The 18337-nt window shown below is 47.5% G+C and overlaps 1 protein-coding gene across 1 annotated transcript in view; it reads right to left on the bottom strand.

Moving 5' to 3' along the window:
• ABCA7 (ATP binding cassette subfamily A member 7) overlaps window positions 1-8191 on the bottom strand; it is a 70786-nt gene extending 62595 nt beyond the window's left edge. Inside the window, exons 1-5 of the mRNA XM_053372866.1 lie at window positions 7716-8191; window positions 6266-6359; window positions 3608-3749; window positions 1743-1870; window positions 317-438 (exon numbers count right to left, since the gene is read on the bottom strand). Of these exons, the coding sequence (XP_053228841.1) occupies window positions 317-438; window positions 1743-1870; window positions 3608-3749; window positions 6266-6359; window positions 7716-7784 (555 nt within the window). The 5' untranslated portion in view covers window positions 7785-8191. The remainder of the gene's footprint in view (window positions 1-316; window positions 439-1742; window positions 1871-3607; window positions 3750-6265; window positions 6360-7715) is intronic.
• Between the last annotated feature and the right edge of the window lie 10146 nt (window positions 8192-18337).

Genomic DNA, 18337 nt, shown 5'->3' with positions numbered 1-18337 from the left:
ATAATAAGAATAATAATGTTATTTGTTCAAGCTTCAAGGCATGCACACAACTCACGCTTTTGCATAAATACATGACTTTCAGGCCTATCGTTTCCAAAATCCGCACCCCAGTAATTTTAAAAACAGAAACACAAATTATTTGTTATAAGCCATACCAGTTCCTCGATTTCATTGGCCCATTTCTGAGACCTTTCCACAGCCGTTCCCCTATAGCTGGAATCTGAGACTCTCCCCACTTTCAAGCCCAGGTTAAACGCATCAAGGCGCTAGTCCTCAAAAAGGAGGCGGGCTCATTTTTCTTTTTTCTTTTACTTACCACCCGTGGGTCAAGTCTGGACCCGAGCAGTTCCTCCACGGCGGCGGGTGGCAGTGAGGCGTCGGTCCGGAGGAAATGGGAAAAGGTCTCGTTTTCTTTCAGGTAGGCCCTCACCTGCAAATCTGGTAAAGGGGAGCGAGTTCGGATTACTTCCAGAGAAACAGGGTGCCTGAACGCTGACAAAACCGAAATAGGAAGCAGCTGAAACCAGGAAGACACGTGTAAATAGCTGCAAGGGGGAAATCTTGAACCCGGACCTGGTCGTACTATTGAAGAACTTGTGTTTTTCCTCTGCCCTCCTGGTCCCTTTCACCTTGCGTGTCGTGTAGGCAGGGACAAATCTTGCTTTTTAAAATGGAGCCTTTTTTCGTATCCTGGAAAGCGCTCCCAAATCACTCCTTAAGAATCGGTGGCCGAGCTTGCCTTTTTCCTCTGCCCTGCCCATCCCTCTCACCTCATATGCTGTCGCCGTTTCCCCATATTGCAACCTGGTTGGGGGACAACGACTGCCTTGCTTTTAAAAACTGATCGATAGATGATCCATCCATCTATCTATCTGTGCTGGGTCCGGGGGTAACCCATGAAACGCGGTCCAGGTCCGGTCCAGAATCCGACAGGGCCAAGGCAGGAAACCAGGCAAGGACAGGTACAGGATCTCAGGTAGGATCTAGCATACAGCAATGTGGCTCCCGCAACCTGGGGCGGGGTCTTTTTAACTTTGTCGGGGTAACGGCCGGTCCTGATCCCCCGGCGACTCACCTCCCTGTTTCGCCCGGAGGCGAGCACTCCTCCTGCGAGTACTCAGGTCTCTCCTCTCAGACCTGAGTCTCTGCAGCTTGGGAGACGTCGGTGGGTTACTAGACCCAGGGGCTGCCTCAGTTTCCCCTGACCCAACCGGTAGTGGAGCAGCTGTAAGCGATGGCCCAGCTGACGGCAACGAGGTCATCCCCGAATCTGGAGCCAGGGCAGGATCAGGCCCCTGACTCGGCCCAGCTGGTGCTTGCTGCAGGGGAACCTGTGCAGACTGGGACTCTTCAGGATGGTTCAGATTATGCCTGAGGCAAAGGATCCAGTGCAGACTGAGACTCCTCTGGTTCCGAGTCCCAGGCCATCACACTATCTACCATATTTTTTGCTCTATAAGACTCACTTTTTCCCTCCTAAAAAGTAAGGGGAAATGTGTGTGTGTCTTATGGAGCGAATGCAGGCTGCGCAGCTATCCCAGAAGCCAGAACAGCAAGAGGGATTGCTGCTTTCGCTGCGCAGCGATCCCTCTTGCTGTTCTGGCTTCTGAGATTCAGAATATTTTTTTTCTTGTTTTCCTCCTCCAAAAACTAGGAGCGTCTCGTGGTCTGGTGCGTCTTATAGAGCGAAAACTTCGCTATTTATCCATCCAAAATCATCGCAAGCTCTCACAAGCCCTTACCCGTTTGCGAGCTAACATTTCCGCTTATCTGACGCAAGGCGGACAGGAGCCGGGAAAAACCGCTTTGCGCTTCTGGGTTGTTCATTCGATGGACGACTTTCTGGACATCGGCAAAGAGGCGAGAAATACTGTTTGGGGAGGCGAGGGAGAAGAAGGAAGGAGGCTTTATTTTTATTCCGGTGAAGGTTTCCTTCCTTTCGTTTGATATAATAATATAATAATAATTTATTATTTATACCCCGCCCATCTGGCTAGGTTTCCCCAGCCACTCTGGACGGGTTCCAACAAAACACTAAAACACAATAAGCTGTTAAACATTAAAAGCTTCCCTAAACAGGACTGCCTTCAGATGTCTTCTAAAAGTCAGATAGTTGTTTATTTCCTTGACATCTGATGGGGGGCGTTCCATAGGGCGGTCGCCACCACCGAGAAGGCCCTCTGCCTGGATCCCCGTAACTTGGCTTCTCACAGGGAGGGAGCCGCCAGAAGGCCTTCGGGAAATGAACCCCGGTGTCCGGGCTGGACGATGGGGGTGGAGACGCTCCTTCAGGTATACTGGGCCGTTTAGGGCTTTAAAGGTCAGCACCAACACTTTGAATTGTGCTCAGAAACGTACTGGGAGCCAATGTAGGTCTTTCAGGACCGGTGTTATGTGGTCTCAGCGGCCGCTCCCAGTCCCCAGTCTGGCTGCCGCATTCTGGATTAGTTGTAGTTTCCGGGTCACCTTCAAAGGCAGCCCCACGTAGAGCGCATGGCAGTAGTCCAAGCGGGAGATAACCAGAGCATGCACCACTCTGGCCAGACAGTCTGCAGGCAGGGAGGGTCTCATCCTGCGTACCAGATGGAGCTGCCCTGGACACAGAATTGACCTGCGCCTCCATGGACAGCTGAGTCCAGAATGACTCCCAGGCTGCGCACCTGGTCCTTTGGGGGCACAGTGATCCCATTCAGGACCAGGGAGTCCCCCACACCTGCCCGCCCCCTGTCCCCCAAAAACAGTCCTTCTGCCTTGTCAGGATTCAACTTCAATCTGTTACATGATAATGCGTGTAAAACAGAGATTAAAAACATATGCTGAAAATTGCAGGGGGTTAGACTAGAGAACCTTTGGAGGTCCCTTTCTCCAACCTTACAACTATTACAGGCACCATAAACCAGGGTATATTTGATTGAAATCACTAGTATGTAAGACTTGATTTAAATCTTTCTTTTTTACAGAAAGACTCATTCTCGCCTTAATATTTACAACCAGACGAAAGATTCCTTTTCGGAATAATAAATTTCCAAAGTCGTTTTTACAGTTATGTCCAAAATTACTGATTTGATTACCCTATTCGAAAAGCACGGACAGGTAATTGTGGAATTATCGTGAGGCTTAATAAGTTGGCTGTTTATATCAGGACAACTTTTCCGCTGCGCTTTGTCGGAAGGAGAAAAACAATCGTTTCCTTCGTAACAATTTAAACAATTGATTTAACTAAAACAATAGCATTGCGGTATATGTATCCATGTTTGTTAACTGATGTGGTTAAACAATGGAAAAAACAACTTAGACTGAGTTTTGGAACACATTAAAAACTTAAAACAAACCTTTATTTCCTTATGAATTGTTTTGGGACTATAAATGTAACTTAAATAGAAAACCTTTCGGAAGATTTTTTCTCCTAAAGCATTTTATTTTAAAAATCCGATTGAAACGGGGGGGGAAATCCTAATTAAATGGGAAAAAAATCCTATTTAAATATTTAAAAATCCGATTTAAATATTTAAAAATCCGATTTAAATATTTAAAAATCCGATTCCCCCCCCCCCATTTTTCATTTAAAAAGTAATCGATTTTTAAATCCACCCCGTCACAAACTCACATAGATCGGTTGAAGTTATCCACCAAGCCGGGGGTCTCGCCGGCCGTCAGGTTCCGGAAACAGGGGTTGTTGATGTTGCAGACGATGCCCTGAAGCCAAGGCAAAGTCCCAGCAGACGGCAGAGCCTTGTTGGGAAAATGACCTGCGTGGAAAGACCCAAAAACTGAGCAGATAGACGATAGATAGATAGATATCTTTATTGTCACTGTCCCCTGCAGAACAATGAAATTGAAAAACTACATAAAACTACTACAAAACTACATAAAACAGTGAGTGGGGCAGGAGGAGCGGATCTGCCGTCAGGGAAGAGTTGCTGGACTCCCGGCTCCTGTCAGATGGTAAAGGTAAAGGGACCCCTGACCGTTAGGTCCAGTCGTGGCCGACTCTGGGGTTGTGGCGCTCATCTCGCTTTACTGGCCGAGGGAGCCAGTGTACAGCTTCCGGGTCATGTGGCCAGCAGGACTAAGCCGCTTCTGGCGAACCAGAGCAGCGCACGGAAACGCCGTTTACCTTCCCGCCAGAGCAGTACCTATTTATCTACTTGCACTTTGACGTGCTTTCGAACTGCTAGGTTGGCAGGAGCAGGGACCGAGCAACGGGAGCTCACCCCGTCATTGCGGGGATTCGAACCGCCGACCTTCTGATCGGCAAGTCCTAGGCTCTGTGGCTTAACCCACAGCGCCACCCGCATCCCTACGATACAATATACGATATCTTTATTGCCATTGTCCCATGCAGAACAATGAAATTGAAAAACTACATAAAACATTCAAAAACCCCTCAAAACTCTGAAACCCCATTTTAAAATACACTATACTATAGAGACCCTTTATGCTGCGTTTAGAACCAGAATTGCTTTTGCGCAGAAACTGTTTCTCAGGCGGCTAGTCCTAGTCTTTATAACCCTGTACCTTCTTCCAGAAGGCAGAAGCTGAAAGAAATCATTTCCGGGGTGCGCACTATCCTGCGCTATCTCTGCCGCTTTCTTACGGCACCTGGAAGCGTAGCTTTGATCCAGGGTGGAAAGAGTGCGCCCAATTATTCTCTCCGCAGTCTTTACAACCCTGGACAGCATTGTTTTTTCCCTGGCCGTGCAGCTCCCAAACCACACACACAGACCATACGTTAATACGCTCTCCACAGTACAATGGTAAAATGCCATCAGCAGGTCCTTTGAGAGCCTATTTTTCCGGAGGATTCTCAGAAAATATAACTTCTGCTGTGCTCTCTTCATCGGGTCTTTGCTGTTTTCTCCCCAGGTTAGGTCATCTCTCAACTCCATTCCCAGAAATCGAAACACCGAGACCTGTTCCACGCACTTCCCCTCAATAATAAGTGGCTGAATATTCAATTTATCTGGAACCCGAGCCTCAGAGACAAGGCTCCCATCTTTCCCTACATTGCAGGGGGTGGACTAGATGCCTCTGGGTGTCCCTTCGCAACGATTCTATGCTTCCGTCATAGCCTCTCTGTGGGCTCCTCTCCTTCTCAGAATATATATATAATATCTTTATTGTAGGCACAAGCAAAGTCCAGCCCTCCAGCTGTTTGGGGACTACAACTCCCATCGTCCCTGACCGCTGGTCCTGTTAGCTAGGGATGATGGGAGTTGTAGTCCCAAACATCTGGAGGGCTGAGTTTGGGGATTCCTGCTCCAGATGTTTTCGCCTACAACTCCCATGATCCCTAGCTAACAGGACCAGTGGTCAGGGATGATGGGAATTGTAGTCCAAAACATCTGGAGGGCCGAAGGTTGAGGATGCCTGGTTTGAGCTAATTGCCAAATAAACCATTATTTACATCATAGGAGCCTACACAACACAAAACACGGTTGCTGCATGTCGGTTTTAGATGGCCCTGGATCTCCCTTCCCGACAGTCCTACACTTCCTTTGAACAGCGGACTTACAGGCTGTCTTGGTTATTTTATAGCAGTGCAAGTAAGAAAATCATAATTTTAATTTTTTATCATCTCCAATACGATCTTATTTATCTTACACCACAGTGCATTTTTGATTGCTTTCGTTTTATGGATCAACGGTCTCGCCAGTAAAATTCACGTTCAATTGCAGTTTTAGGGGTTGTTCTTAAAAGTCTGGCATGGATTAATCCGTTTTGCATGACTTTCTATGGGAAAGCGCCCCTTGGTTTTGGAACTCTTTGGTTTTGGAACGGACCTCCGCAACGGATTAAGTTGGAGAACCAAGGGACCGCTGCATTGCATTTGGCGACTGCACATACTATGCAAATTATATGCATAGTATTGCATATAATATTTCTTTCACTTTAAAAACCAGTAGAGCAAAATGTCCTAACTGGGGATAATTTTTTGGGGGGACACCCTGCGTTCTAGGCTAAGGGCATCTTAGATGAACCAATGAGAAGCTAACACCATACTTCAGTATACTATTTTTTGCCTGCAACTGTTAATTAACAGGTTTTAATTTTTCTTAAAAAAACGAAGCAACAGTCTAGAAGAGGTGTCCGATTTCTGTTTTCTGTGTCTTATCACGGAACCACGCCCCTTGCCATCCCCGGCTCGTTCGGAATGCAAAAAGGGTCCCTTCTACTTTCACCAAGGTTTTCCATAAGGAAAGACCTCCGGCTGCAAAGGGCTAGAAGTGTTTCGTCCAGCAGGGGGCGTTCCTTTCACACTTACATTCATGCTGTTCGAACGGCGGATGGGACTGTCTCACGGAGATGAGGATGAAAAACAAAAACAGGGGCCAGAGGACCTCGATGACCAGTTGCAACTGGGGAGACGAAAAGGGCAGGAATCAGGACCTTATTTTTGCAAAAAAACCAAAATAAAAAATTGCATCCATATTTTTCCTCATCCCCCCGCAATCCTATTTCCTTTCGTGCCATGGCCTTTTCAACAGCAAGCACAAGGGCAGGAGCGCTAACAGCAAAATTTGACAGCGAAATTAAGAGAATCCAGCGGTGAGCGTTTTACGGAAGGACGGATGCCCTTTCTGCACTATTTAGGGAAATATCACGGTATGGTGCACTGGCAAACAGGATTTGAGCTATGAGCAACAGAGGCGCTGAGATTATAACATTGCGGTTATGATTGGATAGATAGATAAGCTGCAGTAGAAGGAGAGAAATGAGAAAGTCATGGGAAAACGGGTGGAAAGTCGACAAAAATAAAAGACAAAATTGTGTTTGGATTGCGTATGTTAAAAAACGTTGGAAAGGAATTATAAGTAATAGGGGGGAAATAATTAGCCAAGTTTTTAATCAAAGAAGCAGGCTATAGCAGGGTCAACCGTTTGGGTAATTTAAATAGGAATCTGCTACAATTCCCTGCACCCTTAAACTGCAACTTCCATGGGCTTCATGTTGCAAATGCGACCTACACATTTTTCTCTAGTCAGACACATGGAAAGAACAGAGCTTTCTGCCCGCTCACCCCAAGAGAAACCTGAGAACAGCTGTGACTCCCTGCACCCTTAAACTACAGTTCCCAAGATGCCTTGGGGAAGCAAACATGATTCACACCCCCTCTAGTCACCTCCACACAGTGCACAGAAATTACAAGCTCCCCGCAGAAAATCCCAGGGACTATGTAAAACATAATCGTCACAGAGCTATGGCGCCCTGCGGCCTTAAACTACAGTTCCCAGTTTTTCTCGGGCAAAGTTATGGTGTGAACACGACTTTCTTCTCTAGTTGCCTCCGTGCCGTCTATAAAATCGCAAACTTTCCGCAAAAAATCCCAGGAACTGTAAAACATAATCGTCACAGAGCTATGGCACCCTGCGGCCTTAAACTAAAGTTCGCAGGAAGCCTCGGGAGAAATGATGATGCGAATATTATTTTCTCTAGTCACCTCCATGCTGTGCACAGAAATTGCAAGCTTCCCCCCCAAAATTATGGGGACTGTAAAACATAATCGCCGCAGAGCTATGGGGCCCCGAGGCCTTAAACTACGTTTCCCAGGGTGCTCTGAGAGGGGAGAACCCCCAAATACAGCCATCCCAGCAAACTAATAATAATTTATTATTTATACCCCACCCATCTGGCTGGGTCTCCCCAGCCACTCTGGGCGGCTTCCAGCAAAATATTAAAACGGAACTCAAAGCGCCCGTGGCACTACGACTCACCGTCTGCCTGCGCCGGTAGGTGAAATTCTTCCAGAGCAACAGCGCCAGTTGGATGCCGAACCCCATCATGCGCTGAGAGGTCTGTGGTCCCCAAACATGCTCTATCGCGGGCGGCACATTGGGTCGATGTTAATGCAGGAGACCTTGAAAAAGAAATCAGTGTGCTGTTAACGAACGACGACGACAATAAATATTACAATTTATAGCCAACCTTTGCGGTCCTTTACGATTCTGCGATGCGATTCCCCAACCAGGGCCGGATTTAGGTTTGATGCGGCCCTCGGCTCCTGAAGGTAATGGGGCCCTTTCTATGTCCAGCTGTCCTTTGCCGACAACAAATTGTCGTTGTTTCGTGTTGAATTTACTCTATATGGTCATTGATGGACCTCATAGGCATCTAAAGCCATTTGCACATCACAAAAGATGCATTTTATCAAAGTCATTGTTGAACTGAAATACAATCAAGAAGTATATCAACAGTGAAATACAATTAAGAAGTAGTATATTAAAAGTGAAATACAATTAAGTAGTATATTAATAGTTTAATACAATTAAGAAGAAGTATATTAATAGTGATATACTTCTTCTTAATTGTATTAAACTATTAATATACTACTTCTTAATTGTATTTCACTTCGTACGGGCAGGGGTACCTTTACCTTTTATATTAATAGTGAAATACAATTAAGAAGTATGTTAATAGTGAAATGATTATTAAGCTCTAACTTAAAATGACTTTTTTATCCATAACAAACTGAATAACGCAAAGGCATTTGGCAACGACAAATGTTCCTTTAGAAACACAATTTGCAAAGACTCATCATCTGGTCTCTAGAAACGTGCTATAACATGAAATAATAAGAGGTGTAAGTATGTAAGCAGAATGTAGGCACCCTATATATTGTTGTTGTTGTTTAGTGGTGTCCGCCTCTTCGTGACCCCCTGGACCAGAGCACGCCAGGCCCTCCTGTCTTCCACTGCCTCCCGCAGTTTGGTCAAACTCATGTTCGTAGCTTTGAGAACACTGTCCCACCATCTCGTCCTCCGTCGTCCCCTTCTCCTTGTGCCCTCCATCTTTCCCAGCATCAGGGTCTTTTCCAGGGAGTCTTCTCTTCTCCTGAGGTGGCCAAAGTTTTGGAGCCTCAGCTTCAGGATCTGTCCTTCCAGTGAGCACTCAGGGCTGATTTCCTTCAGAATGGAGAGGTTGGATCATCTTGCAGTCCATGGGACTCTCAAGAGTCTCCTCCAGCACCAGAATTCAAAAGCATCCATTCTTTGGCGATCAGCCCTCTTGATGGTCCAGCTCTCACTTCCATACATCACTACTGGGAAAACCAGAGCTTGAACTATATGGACCTTTGTTGGCAAGGTGATGTCTCTGCTTTTTAAGATGCTGTCTAGGTTTGTCATTGCTTTCCTCCCAAGGAGCAAGCGTCTTTTAATTTCGTGGCTGCTGTCACCATCTGCAGTGATCATGGAGCCCAAGAAGGTAAAATCTCTCACTGCCTCCATTTCTTCCCCTTCTATTTGCCAGGAGGTGATGGGACCAGTGGCCACGATCTTCATTTTTTATATATAGAAAGGAGCAAAGCAGTGCTGTGTTAGGGAGCAGGCTAGCAGGCCTTCTGATCTGAGTGTTACCCTGAGGTCAATTTTTTTTTTGCTATTTTTTCTTTGCATTTCTGTTTCTGCAGCTCTTTTTCGTTTTGTTCCCGTGACCGTGCGGAACCCAGTCCAGCTACTGACGGATCGATTGTGCGACCGCAGCACATTGGTTATTGCTTTCATTTTACGGATCCATGGTCTTGTTAGATAGCAAAATCCACGTTAAGTTGCTGTTTTTAAAAGCCCGGAACAGATGACTCCGTTTTGCGTGACTTTCTATGGGGAAAGCAGCGTGCCTTGGTTTTGGAACGCTTTGGTTTTGGAACGGAATTTCCAGAAGGGATTAAGTTTGAGAACCAAGGTGCCACTGTAGATAAATTAATTTTAGAAAGCGGGGAGGGAAAAATGAAGCGTCCGCTCTCGACGAACAGCAAAGCCTTGCAAAGTGATGTTGTATCACGGCGAAAAACACCTGTGCGCCTACAACGCCGAAGGCGGTGATGGCTTCATGGCAATTGTGCGCCAATTATGCGCCTCTCTCGAGAATGGGGAGAAGCAGAGTGCAGGGGCCTTGTCAACAAGCACCCCTGGGAGCCACAAATCATTTCGTCCGTCCGTCCCCCCCAGCTCCGCAGAGATAAATTTATCCGGGCCCCTTAAGCAGCAGGTAAGCTTGCCAGGTGATTATCCTCCCAGGCAAAATATCAATTAAACCACTGTCGCCAGGGAAACAGATCTGCCAGGCAAAGTTAAGAGGATTTAGACCTTACCATCTCCAGCAAACTTTGCACACACACCCCAGCTGCAAGCACCAGCCATCTCATTTGACCAGACTCCGTTCCAAGTTTCTAGTCCCTAGGAATGGACGGCGGGCTCAGATTTTTGCCTCCGGAGATTTTTGCCTTCGTTTCGGCAGCCGGCTTATTCATTTCCTAGAATCCCAAGCCGGAATTAAGATTGCCGGAAGAAATATCAACAGCCTCAGATATGCAGATGACACAACCTTGATGGCAGAAAGTGAGGAGGAATTAAAGAACCTTTTAATGAGGGTGAAAGAGGAGAGTGCAAAATACGGTCTGAAGCTCAACATAAAAAAAACGAAGATCATGGCCACTGGGCCCATCACCTCCTGGCAAATAGAAGGAGAAGAAATGGAGGCAGTGAGAGATTTTACTTTCTTGGGCTCCATGATCACTGCAGATGGTGACAGCAGCCACGAAATTAAGAGACGCCTGCTTCTTGGGAGAAAAGCAATGACAAACCTAGACAGCATCTTAAAAAGCAGAGGCATCACCTTGCCAACAAAGGTCCGTATAGTTCAAGCTCTGGTTTTCCCAGTAGTGATGTATGGAAGTGAGAGCTGGACCATGAAGAAGGCTGATGGCCGAAGAATGGATGCTTTTGGATTCTGGTGCTGGAGGAGACTCTTGAGAGTCCCATGGATTGCAAGAAGATCAAACCGATCCATTCTGAAGGAAATCAGCCTTGAGTGCTCACTGGAAGGACAGATCCTGAAGCCGAGACTCCAATACTTTGGCCACCTCAGGAGAAGAGAAGACCAAGCCCCCCCACAAGGCAGGAATACACAGGAACCCAACCCGGGACACCCTGCGTGCAAAGCAGTTGCTCTACCCACTGAGCGACGCTCTCTTTTTCCCATCGCTGCAAAAACAACAACAACCCTGCGCTTACCTTATTAAGTCGGCACACAAATGTTCGGCGGTGCTTGCCGTTTCTGCAACTTTCAGCCCGAGGGGGGGTATTTATACTGACCGAATCTGTCCCATGGACCTCAACACCCTACAAGCAGCCTGTGTGTGTGTGTGTGTGTGTGTGTGTGTGTGTGTCTGCCTGCCAGCTCCTTCGACCTTGCAGAATTGTACAGGGAGGGTAAGGTGAACCACAACGAGTCGGTTCCGCCTCTCGCCGGCAACGCCTACCCTCTGGGCTCCCAGTCCACCGGCCCCAGTGGGGACCAGTTAACCACCTGCATCTCACAGAAGCACGACAGCCTCCCCCTTTTTAATTGGAAATTTGATTTAATTTTAAAAACCCTCTTCCTAGCAATGAGCAAGGAGAGACCTTCTCACCCACGGAGCAAGCAAGCAGTGCCCCTTCCGTGCCCCCACAACCCTAATCGGGCGATCCCTCTTGCCCGCATGGATAAAGGGTTTTGGAAGGAGCCGGAGGCAAAGGTTGAATTCCTTCTCCCTGTGCTAATCTCCTTACAAAACGCTGATCTCCTCCGGCGGAGGGAGATTCGGCAGAGGGAACTGCCCCACATCTCGGGGCCTGGAGGTTTCGCTCTCGAGAATTCAGAGCCCGACGGGGCTAGGTGTCCCCAGTGGCCCCAACTCGCCGGTCAGCCGGTGGCCAGGAGTTCCATAGGCCCCATAAGGAAGTTTAAACGTGCCCCTTATTTGGAAAACAACGGCAAACAAATAGAAACCCTAGCAGAATTAAGGTATATCCGGCCCAATCGCCTTCTCAATCCGGCCCGCGGACGGTCCAGGAATCAGCCTGTTTTTACATGAGTAGAATGTGCGCTTTTATTTAAAATGCATCTCTGGGTTATTTGTGGGGCATAGGAATTGGTTCATTTCCCCCCCAAAAAAATATAGTCCGGCCCCCCACAAGGTCTGAGGGACAGTGGACCGGCCCCCTGCTGAAAAGGTTTGCTGGCCCCTGGTATATAACATAGTTATAAACTGGATTTTATAATACAGTGGCACCTTGGTTCTCAAACGCCTCGGTACTCAAACAACTTGGAACCCAAACGCTGCAAACCCGGAAGTAAGTGTTCCGGTTTGCAAACTTTTTTCGGAAGCTGAACATGCTCCCTTTTGAGTGTTACCCTGAAGTCTGTCTGTTTTTGCTATTTATTTTGTGGTTTTGCTTTTTCGACTCTTTTTCAGTTTGTTTTTGTGGCTGTGCAGAACCCAGTTCAGCTACTGATGGATCGATTGCGTGACTGCAGTACATTGATTATTGCTTTCGTTTTATGGATCAATGGTCTGGTTAGAGAGTAAAATTCATGTTCAATTGGTGTTTTGGGGGTTGTTTTTAAAAGTCTGGAATGGATTAATCCGTTTTGCATTATTTTCTATGGGGAAGCAGCGCACCTTGGTTTTGGAACAGACTTCCGAAACGGATTAAGTTTGAGACCCAAGGTACCACTGTAGTAATAACAGTAACATTTATAACCGGGAACTTTTAAGGGAGGTTTTTTCTGGACTCGGCCCTTTACTATCCTGTGTGCTATGGCGTCTTGTGACTTGGAGCTTTGAAGATGGTTTTTAAAAGACGGTTAATGCACACTTAATGCATGGCTTCAGAAACGTTTGCCGGGAAGCCATCAATAATTGCACCATCAATAATTCCACCATCACCCTAAGACCAGGAATTCCAAGAAACCGTAACGATCTGGGCTGTTTTGAAACCTGGGTATCTGAAATGCCACATCTATGTTAAAGAGGTGTCCAGAGGAACAGCTTCCCAATATACCGTATTTTTTGCTCTATAAGACGCACCGGACCACGAGACGCACCTAGTTTTTGGAGGAGGAAAACAAGAAAAAAAATATTCTGAATCTCAGAAGCCAGAACAACAAGAGGGATCGCTGCGCAGCGAAAGCAGCAATCCCTCTTGCTGTTCTGGCTTCTGGGATAGCTGCGCAGCCTGCATTCGCTCCATAAGACGCACACACATTTCCCCTTACTTTTTAGGAGGGAAAAAGTGAGTCTTATAGAGCCAAAAATACGGTATATATTTTGTACCCCTTCCTCAAAGCAGGTGCGCTCTTCGACTTTTATCTCCAAGTCATGAGCCAGCTCGTTGCGGGCAAGGGGTTTTCGTCCATGTGCCAAGGGCAAACAGCTCCTGAGCACGTGCAGAGTGCATGCCCCCTTCTCCGCCGCACTGATTTAGCCATGCCCATTTGCCTCAAAGGGCCTACTAGGCTAGGGTCAAATGCTACCCATTCTGCAGACCTCAGCTAGTTACACCATTGATTTCAATGGGTCTACTCCAGGTTTCCTCCAGATGTTTTGGGACTACAATTCGCATCATCCCTGACCACTGGTCATAGAATCATAGAATCAGAGTTGGAATAGACCACAAGGGCCATCGAGTCCAACCCCCTGCCAAGCAGGAAACACCATCAGAGCACTCCTGACATATGGTTGTCAAGCCTCTGCTTAAAGACCTCCAAAGAAGGAGACTCCACCACACTCCTTGGCAGCAAATTCCACTGTCAAACAGCTCTTACTGTCAGGAAGTTCTTCCTAATGTTTAGGTGGAATCTTCTTTCCTGCAGTTTGGATCCATTGCTCCGTGTCCGCTTCTCTGGAGCAGCAGAAAACAACCTTTCTCCCTCCTCTATGTGACATCCTTTTATATATTTGAACATGGCTATCATATCACCCCTTAACCTCCTCTTCTCCAGGCTAAACATGCCCAGCTCCCTTAGCCGTTCCTCATAAGGCATTGTTTCCAGGCCTTTGACCATTTTGGTTGCCCTCCTCTGGACACGTTCCAGTTTGTCAGTGTCCTTCTTGAACTGTGGTGCCCAGAACTGGACACAGTACTCCAGGTGAGGTCTGACCAGAGCAGAATACAGTGGCACTATTACTTCCCTTGATCTAGATGCTATACTCCTATTGATGCAGCCCAGAATTGCATTGGCTTTTTTAGCTGCCGCGTCACACTGTTGGCTCATGTCAGGTTTGTGGTCAACTAAGACTCCTAGATCATTTTCACATGTAGTGCTCTCAAGCCAGGTGTCACCCATCTTGTATTTGTGCCTCTCATTTTTTTTGCCCAAGTGCAATGCTTTACATTTCTCCCTGTTAAAGTTCGTCTTGTTTGTTTTGGCCCAGTTCTCTAATCTGTCAAGGTCGGTTTGAAGTGTGATCCTGTCCTCTGGTCCTGCAACTATGGATCATGGGAGTTGTAGGCCAAAAACATCTAGAGGGGCGAGTTTGTCTGCTCCTCCTAGACACCGGCAGGACTTGGCCAGGAAGGGGGAAGAGTTCGCTAGGTGTTGCAAATCACAAGCCGAACAGTAAAACTGCCACCACCTCCTTTCTTGAGAAACGCTCAAAGGGAATTCAAGGAGGGGAAAAAAACCCCTTCAATATTTACCGGGTTTTCCCAGCCCTGGGTCACTTTACCGTAACGCAGACAGAAATTCAACAGTTAGGTGTCCCAAACGGTCAGGCACCAGTTTAGCTTCCCCAAGCAAAGGCACAGAGTACTGTTGTAAACAAAATCTGCCCTTTTCCCTTATGGGGTATCAAAGAGCCCATACAGAGTCCTTACATAGGTTCCCTATTGGTAGGAGAAGATAACAGAGGCCAACCAGAGAATATTGAGAAGCAAAGCAGCTTGTAAGCTTGATCTTGATTGATCTGTTGCAACAGGGTGCTCCCCTCACTCGCAGGAAAGGAGGAGGAACCCATAAAAATGACGCGCAAGGCCTTATAAAGACTTTTGAAATTGCCACCCTGTAGATCAAGACCAGGGACGCAGGTGGCGCTGTGGGTTAAAGTGCAAGTAGATAAATAGGTACCGCTCCGGCGGGAAGGTAAACGGCCTTTCCGTGCGCTGCTCTGGTTCGCCAGAAGCGGCTTGGTCCTGCTGGCCACATGACCCGGAAGCTGTACGCCGGCTCCCTCGGCCAGTAAAGCGAGATGAGTGCCGCAACCCCAGAGTTGGCCGTGACTGGACTTAACGGCCAGGGGTCCCTTTACCTTTAGGTCTAAACCACAGAGCCTAGGGCTTGCCGATCAGAAGGTTGGCGGTTCGAATCCCCGCAATGATGGGGTGAGCTCCCATTGCTCAGTCCCTGCTCCTGCCCACCTAGCAGTTCGAAAGCACGTCAGAGTGCAAGTAGATCAATAGGTACCACTCTGGTGGAAAGGTAAACGGCGTTTCCATGCGCTGCTCTGGTTCGCCAGAAGCGGCTTAGTCCTGCTGGCCACATGACCTGGAAGCTGGACGCCGGCTCCCTTGGCCAGTAAAGCGAGATGGAGCACCGCAACCCCAGAGTCGCCTTCAACTGGACCTAATGGGGTTCCCTTTACCTTTAGATCAAGACCACCCCCAGATACATCATACCTACATCTAAGACCTCAAAACTCCTATCACAGTACAAAAGACAAAAAGTCCTACTACAAGTTTTTTAAACAAGCCACACACAAAGTTGCACGTTTCTTAGAAGGTTACAAACAGAAAATAAAAACATTGTAAAATGTAACTAGCTAAAATTATACTCACAGCAACAATAGTTCAAAAAACAGAAAGCAGTCAAGTGTCCTTTCACTGGTCAAAAGCACCAGGGCAAGATGTTCTGCAATTTGAAACTGGACTCCCAAGTCCTTTATCCTTGCAAACCCACCTGGAGGACAGGCTAGGGACCAATCATCTCTTTAGATTAATTACCAATTTACCAATGGCTGCATGGTGAGAATATATCTCCTGATTGACAGGAAGCTAGCACAGCTGAACTTTGTTTAGGCTCAGAGACCTTGAGATCTAAAGGCCCTCCCTCCGTTCCCAGGCCTCGCTTCCACATCAGGTATAGGTAAAGGGACCCCTGACCATTAGGTCCAGTCGTGACGAACTCTGGGGTTGCGGCGCTCATCTGGCTTTACTGACCGAGGGAGTGGGACGCGGGTGGTGCTGTGGGTTAAACCACAGAGCCTAGGACTTGCTGATCAGAAGGTCGGCGGTTCAAATCCCCGCAATGACGGGGTGAGCTCCCGTTGCTCGGTCCCTGCTCCTGCCAACCTAGCAGTTCGAAAGCACCTCAAAGTGCAAGTAGATAAATAGGTACCGCTCCGGCGGGAAGGTAAACGGCGTTTCCATGCGCTGCTCTGGTTCGCCAGAAGCGGCTTAGTCCTGCTGGGCACATGACCCGGAAGCTGGATGCCGGCTCCCTCGGCCAGTAAAGCGAGATGAGCGCCGCAACCCCAGAGTTGGCCGTGACTGGACTTAACAGTCAGGGGTCCCTTTACCTTTACCTTTAGGTCTAAACCACAGAGCTTAGGGCTTGCCGATCAGAAGGTTGGCGGTTCGAATCCCCGCAATGATGGGGTGAGCTCCCGTTGCTCGGTCCCTGCTCCTGCCCACCTAGCAGTTCGAAAGCACCTCAAAGTGCAAGTAGATCAATAGGTACCGCTCCGGCGGGAAGGTAAACGGCGTTTCCATGCACTGCTCTGGTTCGCCAGAAGCGGCTTAGTCCTGCTGGCCACATGACCCGGAAGCTGTACGCTTCCACATACCAGGCTCCTAAATTGTAAATTGCTTGATCGTCTCCTACACCTTTTTACAGTTCAAGCTCCCAGCTGTGCCAGGGTCTGCAAATCAGATAACATCTCATCTTGCCTAGAGTCAGGAGTTAATTAACTCACACCTCTAAAGCCAGGGAGTTTTACAGCATATACTGTAATTTATATTTTAAAAGAGTGACCTGAAAGTTGGGTCCCTTTGGGATGTTTCGGGGGGGGGGGGCTTAAAAGGTTTTATATCTTGCTCTTGGTTTTATTCTACGCACCGCCCTGAGAACCCCACGTATAAAAAACCAGCAAATAATAATTAATAATAATAATAATAAAAGGTCGGAAAAATGTTTCCTAAGGCATCCGTTACCCGGCCCCCCCTCCCTAAACCCAGCTCCCTTCAAGGGCGTTTCAACTGATTGATTGATTGATTGATTGATTGATTTCTTACCTGTCCGGCTCCTTTTTTTGCGGCGTTGCCCCTTTAAGGGGAGACCCCCTCGCCGCCTCTCCCCCCTCATTGTTCGCAACAGCGCCGGAGGATCAAAGGGAGTTGTGTAAGCAAAGCCACGCCCCGTTCGGATTTGGAACGCCGGGTGGCGGAGGCCCCGCCCCGATTTAAAGCGGAGGGGTTACTGGAGGGCGCGTGACGTCAGCCTCAGCATCTTTAAAGGTGACGCAGCAGCCTATTTTGATGGCGATGATGATGGTGGCGATTTTATGATTTATTGGCACTCTGGGCCGGCTCGCAGCACATTAAAAAATTGTAAAAAAGACACAGCTGTCATACACAGGTGCCTTCAATTATTGATCTGAGTTTATTTTTATATTTTAAGATATAAAAACCCAGTGTTTGTGTGTGTGTATACAGTTAGAACTGGATATGGAACAACTGATTGGTTCAAAATTGGAAAAGGAGTACGACAAGGCTGTATATTGTCTCCCTGCTTATTTAACTTATATGCAGAATTCATCATGCGAAAGGCTGGGCTGGATGAATCCCTAGCCGGAATTAAGATTGCCGGAAGAAATATCAACAACCTCAGATATGCAGATGACACAACCTTGATGGCAGAAAGTGAGGAGGAATTAAAGAACCTTTTAATGAGGGTGAAAGAGGAGAGCGCAAAATGTGGTCTGAAGCTCAACATCAAAAAAACGAAGATCATGGCCACTGGTCCCATCACCTCCTGGCAAATAGAAGGGGAAGAAATGGAGGCAGTGAGAGATTTTACTTTCTTGGGCTCCATGATCACTGCAGATGGTGACAGCAGCCATGAAATTAAAAGACGCCTGCTTCTTGGGAGAAGGGCAATGACAGGCCTAGACAACATCTTGAGAAGTAGAGATGTCACCTTGCCAACAAAGGTCCGTATAGTCAAAGCTATGGTTTTCCCAGTAGTGATGTATGGAAGTGAGAGCTGGACCATCAAGAAGGCTGATCGCCGAAGAATGGATGCTTTTGAATTCTGGTGCTGGAGGAGACTCTTGAGAGTCCCATGGACTGCAAGAAGATCCAACCTCTCCATTCGGAAGGAAATCAGCCCTGAGTGCTCACTGGAAGGACAGATCCTGAAGCTGAGGCTCCAAGACTTTGGCCACCTCATGAGAAGAGAAGACTCCCTGGAGAAGACACTGATGCTGGGAAAGATGGAGGGCACAAGGAGAAGGGGGCGACAGAGGACGAGATGGTTGGATAGTGTTTTCGAGGTTACCAGCATGAGTTTGACCAAACTG

This window comes from Podarcis raffonei, chromosome 18 (assembly GCF_027172205.1).
Source record: "Podarcis raffonei isolate rPodRaf1 chromosome 18, rPodRaf1.pri, whole genome shotgun sequence".
Lineage (NCBI taxonomy): Eukaryota > Metazoa > Chordata > Lepidosauria > Squamata > Lacertidae > Podarcis > Podarcis raffonei.
Note: the sequence above shows the minus strand (reverse complement) of the source record. Positions and strands in the feature narration are given on the sequence as shown.